We start from the raw sequence: 9,897 nt of genomic DNA on the forward strand, positions 1-9,897 counted from the left end.
ATACTCTTCTAGCCTGTTTCCCGTGTTTCTCTATGTCCGTACCTTTCCTTTTTCTGCAGAGTCTGAACTCGTACCTAACTCCTGCTCGTTGTCACTGTACTCCCGTTTGTGAGTTTGTGGTCCACTCCCTACTTCACTGCAAGTACCCTGTGGGTATCTGGTTCTGCCTTTCTCTTCCTGTCTGTTCCGTGTGAACAGAGCCCTGTCCCCCCTGCTCTGCCTTTGCTCACCGCTCCGGCGGTTCTAGCCTGCTCTGCCTTTGCTCACCGCTCCGGCGGTTCTAGCCTGCTCTGCCTTTGCTCACCGCTCCGGCGGTTCTAGCCTGCTCTGCCTTTGCTCACCGCTCCGGCGGTTCTAGCCTGCTCTGCCTTTGCTCACCGCTCCGGCGGTTCTAGCCTGCTCTGCCTTTGCTCACCGCTCCGGCGGTTCTAGCCTGCTCTGCCTTTGCTCACTGCTCTGGCGGTTCTAGCCTGCTCTGACTTTGCTCACCGCTCCGGCGGTTCTAGCCTGCTCTGCTTTTGCTCACCGCTCCGGCGGTTCTAGCCTGCTCTGCCTTTGCTCATCGCTCCGGCGGTTCTAGCCTGCTCTGCCTTTGCTCACCGCTCCGGCGGTTCTAGCCTGCTCTGACTCCTTTGCTCACCGCTCCGGCGGTTCTAGCCTGCTCTGACTCCTTTGCTCACTGCTCCGGCAGTCTTGCTCTGCTCTGACTCCTTTGCTCACTGCTCCGGCAGTCTCGCTCTGCTCTGACTCCTTTGCTCACTGCCCCGGCAGTCTCGCTCTGCTCTGACTCCTTGCTCACTGCTCCGGCAGTCTCGCTCAGCTCTGACCCTTTGCTCACCGCTCCAGGCGGCCTTGTCCTGCTCTACTCTTGCTCACCGCACCAGGCGGCCTTGTCCTGCTCTACTCTTGCTCACTGCTCCAGGCGGCCTCGTCCTGCTCTACTCTTGCTCACCGCTCCAGGCGGTCTCGTCCTGCCCTCCTCTCGCTCACCTCTCTGGGCGGCCTCACTCTGCTGTGTTTGTCCGCAACATCTGTGGTTCTGTTCCTGAGTCCCAGTATGTACTGGGTCCTATCCCGCCTGTGTTCCTACCTGCTAGTGCCTCCCTGTCTGCACTCTAGCCGTGCTTGCCTGTACCCCCCTGCCTGCATACCCGCCAGCCTGCATACCAGTCGTGCCTGCCTATTCCCACCAGTCTGTGTGCCAGCCTAACCAGTCTGTTCCTGTATTCCCCTGTGTGAGTCAACAGCCGTGTCCGGGGTCTGTCCTGGAGTAGCACCTGGTCCCTCTGCTCGGTTCCTCCTTGGTGCATTGGCGTCGTATGCCGTCGTGCGACCCTGGTCGGATCGGGTGAATACCTAGTTACGCCCCTCCAGGCATTCACTCTCCGGCACGGTCCAGTGGAATCACACGCCGCTCAGCCCGGGCGTGTGCATTACATAATGTTTGCAAATGCAGACAGGAACAAAGACCTTAATTTTTGGAGACATGTCCTGTGGTCTTAAGAAACTAAAATTGAACTTTTTCGGCATAATGACCATTGTTATGTTTGGAGGAAAAGGGGAGAAGCTTGGAAGCTTAAGAACACCATCCCAACTGTGAAACACAGGGGTGGCAGCATCATGTTGTGGGGTTGTTTTGCTGCAGGAGGGACTGGTGCACTTCACAAAATAGATGGCATCATGAGAAAAGAAGATTATATGGCAATACTGAAGCAACATCTCAAGACATCAGCCAGGAAGTTAAAACTTGGATGGAAATGGGTCTTTCAAATGGACAATGACCCAAAGCATACTGCCAAAATAGTAACAAATAGTCAATGTTTTGGAGTGGCCATTACATAGCCCTGATCTCAATCCTATTGAAAATGTATGGGCAAAAGCTGAAAAGGCTGCGAGCAAAGCGACCTACAAACCTGGATCAGTTACACCAGTTTTGTTAGGAGGAATGGACCCAAATTCTGACCAACTATTGTGAGAAGCTTCTGGAAGGATATCCCAAATGTTTAACCCAAGTCATTCAGTTTAAGGGCAATGGGACCAAATACTAATGAAATGCATGGAAACTTTTGACTTTGCAGTAAGTAATAAAAATGCCTTAAAACATTCTCTCTCTCTGGCATTTGGCAAATATTTGGCAAATATTTGGCAAATATTAAAAATATTAAAAATATTTGGCAAATATTAAAAATGATGGTAATCCTAATTGACCTAAAATAGGAAAGGTTTATTCTGATTTCATGTCAGATAGCGAGAAAAACATGCAGAAGTGTCTTTTTATATAAGTGTATGGAACCTTCTGGTTTCAACTCTATATGGAGAGTTCAATCTTTCCTCGCAGTGGCAAGGAAGCTTATCAAAATTGGTAAATCTGTTCAATGCCTGATGGAGGACCCACTTTTACCCGAGAAAGTTGCCATAGTCAAAGTCAAAGGCCATGCAAAGGATGACTCAACTACAGCTAAAGGCAACCACCTGGCCGACCACACTGCAAAATCTGCAGCTTACCAGCCAAGAGACAACCCTGCCAGGGTGGAAGCTGCACAGGTGACCTCTGCCGCAGACCCACCTGTGATCTATGACCTTCTCCAGAAGCTACAACAATAGGCTGGTGTTGAAGAATTCACCAGATGGCAAGAGAAGGAAGCTGTGCAGTCACCAGAAGGACTGTGGCATGTGGGGGACAAAGTTTTCATTCCCCTGGTTCTGTATCCCATGATGGCTTAAGTCACCCATGGCAATACTCACCAATCAAAGACTGCCATGACAGACCTCGTCCACCACCATTGCTATGCTCCTGGGTTGCAGCCAAACACGTTTAAGCCTGTCTGACCTGTGTGCTCAGCAATGTTGGATGCACCACCAAGACGTCTATGAGACCCACAATGAGTCCCCTGTATCCATTCTGGCACCTTCAGAAAGACTGCACTCAATTTCCCAAGATGTGAACCTATGAGTATGTACTTGTGCATGTTGACCTCTTCTCAGGATAGACAGAATCGTTCCCCCTTGTGTAAAGCCACTGCCAAGGCTACAGTGAAGAGACTAATCTCAGAAGTCATCTGCAGATACGGGGTGCCTGAGACCACAGAGAGTGACAGAGGCACCCACTTTACCGGAGAAGTAATGCAGGAAAAAATGTCCACCCTGGGAGTGGAACAGGCCTTTTATGCTGTCTACCATCCACAAAGTAGCAGTAGAGTAGAGTAGAGAGTGAATGGGACCCTGAAACTGAAAATCCAGAAAGCCATGGCTGAAACGGGCAGACCATGGACAGAATGCTTGCCCCTTGCACACTTCTCAATCAGGTATACTCCCAACAAAAAGACATGCCTCAGTCCATATGAGGTGTCATTTGGGTCAGCCCCTAGGCTAGGATTTGATGGGCCCTTCCAAGTTCTGATGACAACTGAGATGGCCGTACAGCTTGAGGGAAAGCCCAACTGGATCCAAGCCTCACACTGCAAAAAGACAGCTGAGCCCAAGAAAGCCACCGAGTGATGTGGACGCACGCCCTGTGCCCTATCCTTTTTGCTTTGAACAATGGGGAACTAGTTACCACTTTCTGGTTTAATACCTTAGGCCCTGTTTTCAGTTATAAATTTGACCTGTGAAACATTGTCTCCTCCCCTAAGGAGGAATGGCAGCATGACACCTATAGACTCACCCAAAAGTATATGTGTCACCACCGCCAACTCTGGCTATGGGTCTGATTGTGAGTCCTGGAATATGGTGGGGTGGAACACTGGAGAACACTGGGTCTACAACCCTTCCGTAGCTGAGAAAAGACAGACAGCAAGAGTAGAAGCATCCTTACTAGAATGACCCTGTTACAACCAGAATACATGTCCAAATGTTGCACAGTAGGGTTCTGTTTTACTTGTAAATCTGACAACTGTCTTCCACTATACTTGACGAGGGAGAACCCCTCTGTTACGGACACAGGACTATAAATGTGATGGGCTGAAATATTCCTGAGGGGCACAGACCGATTAGAACATTTTTATTTTAAGGATATCAGGGACCGACCTATTCTAAATAAGACTGAGACCTCGCAACCTAATACTTCCGAAGACTCATTCCTGGTGCCCTTTCCTTGTAAGCAACCAGACAAACCCCATTTCTTTCTCCTGCCTAATTCAGCTATTTTCTGCTACAGAAGGAGAAAATACTTCAGAGTGTAATCTGCTCCAGCAGTTGTATCCCCCTATCAACTCTAAAAACGTAAAGGTCAATGGGCCCAGGAATTACACATGTTTCCAGAGTTTAACATGTACCATTGATCTAAAGCTTTTAGGTTCCTCCTACTGCAGTCCCAACACTACCACTAACTTGGTGCCCTCCTGAATCAGATGGTAACTAGGGCTGACTGGTGGTGGATGTGTGGAAATGGTGACTTTTATCCAATACTGCCAGTGGGATGGGAGGGTACATGTGCTATTGTTAAATTCCTGATACTACTCCAAATCGTGACCCCGAAAACAGACAAGCGTGACACCAGAATTCCTATTTCTTTTGACCCTCACGTGTACATTGATGCTATTGGAGTCATTAGAGGAGCACCAGATGAGTTCAAAGCCAGAGATCAAGTAGTAGCGGGACTTGAATCGCTATTCCCCATCGTTACAGTGAATAAAAATGTGGAATGGATAAATCATATCTACTATGACCAACTGTTGGATGCCTATCTTGTCAGTAGATTGTGTTGTACACATTCAATATGTTCGAGGATCCCCTATATGGTCATTATTAAGGATTGATGTGTCCATCTAGTGTGTTATTGTATTGTACATCTTTAAGAATCACAGTCCCATAGGGGTAAAATATCCCAGGTATAAGGAGTAAAGGGATGGAGTACTAAACTACTAAACAGCTAGAGATGGAGAACTAAACCACTAGACACCAAGTCTTGGAATTCCCAAGGCTTGCGGGACAAATCTCTGTATCTAACACTTCCCCCACTGCTTCTGCCTCCTCCACCTCCTCTAAAGCCTCCACCTGCACCCTCAACCTCTGCCTTAATGAGAAACACGTTCCAACAGTGCAGAGTGAATCCACACCACCTCCGTACTGCACAGCCAGGGCTCACCGCAATCAGGCAGTGTTTAAATTAATATGCCTTGAAAATCGCAGTCATGTAGATCAAGAGTTGTGGACAGCTATCCAGGCCAAGTTTGAGAAATGGCTGTCTCCACTGAACCTGGAGCCAGGGAAGGCAAAGTGCGATAACAGTGCAAACCTGGTGGCGGTCCTATGCCGGGGCAACCTCACACACGTGCCTTGCATAGCTCACATCCTCAATCTGGTGGTACAGAAATTTCTCCACCACTATCCCGGCCTGAATGCGCTGCTGCAGAAACTACGGTCGCTGTGTGCTCACTTAAGCCATTCGCAACCTGCAGGTCATCGATTTGCATTGCTATAGTGATCTTTCAGCCTACCGGTTAACTGGTTGATATGCGATGTTGCGACATGGTGTAATTGAACTCTGCACATGTTGCAGCGACTGTGGCAGCAGCGATGAGCCCTGATGCAGTATGTAATTTTGCATAGCCTTGGCCAATCCAGTTCGGACGTGGTGCAAATCACACTTGCAGAGTGGACACAGATTGAGGAACTCTGCACCTTTCTGCACATTTTCGAAATGGCTCCTAAGATGGTTAGCGCTGATGATGCCATCATCAGCATCTCTATTCTGGTCATCTACATCTGTAGCACACTTTGAATAGTCTGCGGGAGGAGGTGGTGGTTCCAGGGGAAGAGGAGGAGGATGCAGAAGGATAACAATATCTCTAAGTTGTGGACTGTCGTCGCACAGGCGGTTGCCATGGGAGGATGGATTACAGCAATCAAGGGGGGCTCATGGTATCAGACAAACTATTAATGAAGGTGCAGGAGCTGAGGAACAAATGGAGGAGGACAAGGAGGAAGAGATGTTGAGAGCGTAACAGGAGATGAAGAAGACAATGATCCCCTCTCTGTTGTCCATGGTTGGAGGGAAGGGATGGATTAAGCAAGCTTGAGTGTTATCCCACCACCAACACACTATGGACTTGGACCTCATGAACGAGACTGACCCATGAGCGCCTCCTTGCTGCACTATCTTCAACATGATTGTTGCCCGTATTGTTAGGATTAGAAATAGTGCTGACTACTGGGTTGCCACTCTGTTCGATCCACAGTACAAGAGTAAATTTTGCCAGATACTTTCCCCCCTGGAAAGGGACGTGGCCATGCTGGAGTATCAAAACATGCTTGAAGACATCTTGAGAGTGGTTTTCCTCAAGACAGCAGTGAGGCACCCAGTGTGCATCGCAGTTATAGACTTCCAACCCCCGGGAATGTTGAATCGTCAATGCAAAAACATTACCCACCTAGCAGTGCTGGGGTTCTGCATCCCAAACCCATCAAGGACAACATCTGCAAGGAGTTTGCATGTTCTTCCCGTGTTTGCGAGGGTTTCCTCCGGGTACTCAATTTTCTTCTCACACTCCAAAGACATACTGATAGGAAAATTAGATTGTAAGCCCTAATGCGGACAGTGCCAATAATGTCTGTAAATGTCTGTAAAGCACTGTGGAATTAATGGAGCTATATGAGTAAAATAAATAAAAAATTCTGGGAGAAAATTCACTACTTTTTTAGACCAGACCCTGCACCTGCAGAACAGAGCACAAGTCTGACACAAAGTGAACGACTGGAGAGGATGGTGCAGGAGTATCTCAAGCTCAATATCAATGCCATCAGGGGGGGGTTGAAATTTAGATTTTATAATGTCAACCCGTGTATCGAGCAGAATATCAGCATCAAAGAATTAAAAGCTCAAATGCGGCACGGTTTCTGTAGCACGGTATTAACAGCAAATATTGAGATTTAGTATTGTGAACTCCTGGATGGAGCTCAATATCAACACCAAAGAATTAAAAGCTGAAATGTGACCTAGTTTATGTAGCACGGTAGTTACAGAAAAAAAATAAGAGTTTTTTAGTGTGGATCCCTGGATACAGCTGAATCTCAGTGCAAAAGAAATAGAAGCTGAGATGTGGCCTGCTGTGTGTATTATGGTAGTAACAGAAAAAATAAAAAATTTTACTGTTGAGCTTTGGATACAGCTGAATCTCAGCACAAAAGAATTACAACCTGAGACTGCCATGTATACATGTAGAGAGGATGGTGTGATGGACACCTGGTCAGAAGACGCATGACATACGACCGCTGCAAACAGAGAATAGTGCATTTGGTTCAAATTACTGTGCCGAAGTGTGAACTTCCGCCTTATAACTATACATAAATTGCATCTAAAGATCTTAGAACTTTAATGAGAGTTTCATATATTGTACTTTCTGAAGGACACATAAATATCAGCTCAGTTTTTCATAAGTCTTAGTTTCCAATGACTGAAGTTATACATTGCTCTTACAATGACCTTCTTCACCTCTTGGTTTCTCAAACTGTATATAAGAGGATTCACCATTGGGGTTATCACCGAATATAAAATTGAAACCACCTTGTCTTCATCCTTAAAAGTACCTGAATGGGGACGTACGTAAGTAAGTAACACAGATATATAGAAAATGGAGGAACAAATGAGATGTGAGGAGCAGGTGCTGAATGCTTTCTGTCTGCCTTTAGCCGATTTCATCTGTAAAATGGAAAAAAGAATGTAGATGTAGGAGATCATGATGGTGGTCAATGAACTCACACTATAAGATCCTATGAGGAACACAGTGACCATGTCACAGGAAAAGGTTTTGGAGCAGGACAGTGTGAGCACTGGTAGGATGTCACAGTAGAAGTGGTTGATGAAGTTTGAGCTGCAGTATTCGAGACTGAATACACAGATGGTTTGTGCTGCTGACTGCAAGATGCCAAGAAAAAATGCAAAGACAACCAGATATGAGCATTTTTTCTTTGTCATTATGGACCCGTAATGGAGAGGGTGGCAGATAGCCGCATATCGGTCATAGGACATATTCGAGAGGAGTACAACTTCTGTGCCAGCAAGAGAGGAAAAGATAAAGAACTGGAGGGCACAATCATTGAACGTGATGACCTTCTCTATGGAGATAAGGTCTACAACCATCTTAGGAGTCACAGATGAGGAGTAGAGGAGGTCCACCATCGAAAGGTAACTGAGGAAGTAATACATGGGAGTGTGGAGGGCGGGTGTCTTATGGATAATGACCATCATACCAACATTACCCACTACAGTTATGATATAAACAAGTAGGAAGAACGTAAAGGCGAACAGAGCAAGTTTTGTATCGTTGGTCAGTCCAGAAAACACAAACATTGTAACTTGAGTCTTGTTCAAATTGTCCATGTTGTTTCTTTCCCTGTGGAGGTAAAAGATAAAGAATTTAAGATCAAGAATTACAAAGTTAGTAGTAATCTGCAAGGTACAAAACATGTGCCAGACCCTCAATCACCATGTACTATATATATTGCTGGTGTCTTATTACACGGCAAAGTGGCCTTTGGACCCCCCGAGAGCACCAGGACCAGGTAACCCCTATAAAAGTGTAGCATCGGCGTCTCTGCCTCCTGCTGGGCAGAGCCGCCGTTCCCCTCACAGCCACGGCCCTGGTCCGGCATCTTCCAGCTTCTGTCCTGCAGCTACTGTGGCAAGCTGTGCGCACAGCTTCCCGAGCACTGTGCTTAGGGCGCGCGCCCGCTCCCTCCCTCTTAAAGGTGCGCCGTTCTAGAAAGTCCCTGGCCAATGGCCGGAGGACTTCCCCTATTTAAAGCACCTCCTCCAATATGGAGGTGCCTGTGCAAGGTTGTTGTCCCGTGTGCTTACACTTGCTTCAGCCCTCAGGTGCCTGTCTACAGTCCTGCCCGCCAGTCTGTCTTCAGTCCAGTCCACCAGTCTGTCTACAGTCCTGCCCGCCAGCCTGCTTACCTGGAGCACCTGTCTGTTACATGTTGTGCCCACCAGCCAGCCTATCTGGAGCACCTGCCCGTAACATGCCGTGCCTGCCAGCCTGCCTACCCGGAGCACCCGTCTGGCTATCTGCCGAACCAGCCTGATTATCTACCCGGATCACCCGTCAGCCTTCCTGTCATGCTCATCCGCTGTACCGGTCAGTTCCTGCCATCTGACCAGTGGGAGTCACCTGCTCTCATACAAGGTCGGTCCCAGAGTGGCACCTGGTCCCCCTGCTCGGTCCCTCCCTGGTTCACGGAGTCGATTGAGCCGCCGTGCGACCTTGGTCAGGCCGAGTGGGTATTTAGTCACGCCCCTCTGGTCCCTCCTTGCACCGAAGCACAGAGGTTCCACCACCTGGACCCGTAACAAAAAGGAACTTCTACCATCTGGATGCCTTATGAGAAGACACAGATTATTTGAAAAGACAAATATGGGGACCTGGGTCCTTTGTCGGTCTGAAGGCTGTTTTACATGGGTCAATAATGACCCATATATGTCATAGTCAGGAAATGGTTCCTGTAAATTGGCAGACGTGTACTCAGGAGGGCATACGAGCTGTACGACTTACAGAAGCTGACAGGCAAACTTGTGCTACCATTGATCTTGGCAGTTTAATTCACATAGATGCCTTGGTTAATAACAACCACAGTATCTAAGTGGTTGGGAGAAGGATAGATTGATTTTTAAGTTTTAAATTTATTTTTAATATAAAAGGAATATTATATTACATAGCAAAATTGTAACACGAAAGTGCACAAAAAATAATAGAAAAATATAAAAAAATATATGAAAATGTAACGTGATTGAAAATATGGGAAAAGCTCATAGTAGGACGCCATCGGTGCCAATCATTATATCATGAAACCTATCCAGCGCAGACATTGGTGGAGTGACGGGAGTAGCGGAGGATCGCCATAAATAGATAAGATCGGTTGATGCTTCAGCGAGGGGTGAGAAGCAGATACGTGCCA

At 47.3% G+C, this 9,897-nt stretch overlaps 1 protein-coding gene across 1 annotated transcript; it reads right to left on the reverse strand.

The window, feature by feature from the left end:
• Positions 1 to 7,363: 7,363 nt before the first annotated feature.
• LOC141167618 (olfactory receptor 5AR1-like) lies at positions 7,364 to 8,323 on the reverse strand. Its single transcript, XM_073655003.1, has one exon. It carries the CDS (start codon positions 8,318 to 8,320, stop codon positions 7,364 to 7,366), a length of 957 nt encoding a protein of 318 aa, XP_073511104.1. The 5' UTR covers positions 8,321 to 8,323.
• Between the last annotated feature and the right edge of the window lie 1,574 nt (positions 8,324 to 9,897).

The sequence above is a fragment of the Phyllobates terribilis genome, unplaced genomic scaffold, assembly GCF_046119375.1.
Source record: "Phyllobates terribilis strain yellow unplaced genomic scaffold, ASM4611937v1 Scaffold_11__3_contigs__length_659146591, whole genome shotgun sequence".
NCBI lineage: Eukaryota > Metazoa > Chordata > Amphibia > Anura > Dendrobatidae > Phyllobates > Phyllobates terribilis.

Bases quoted from the DNA above. Each gene is read 5' to 3' on its own strand.
- LOC141167618 (XM_073655003.1), bottom strand. From the start codon at position 8,320: ATGGACAATTTGAACAAGACTCAAGTTACAATGTTTGTGTTTTCTGGA.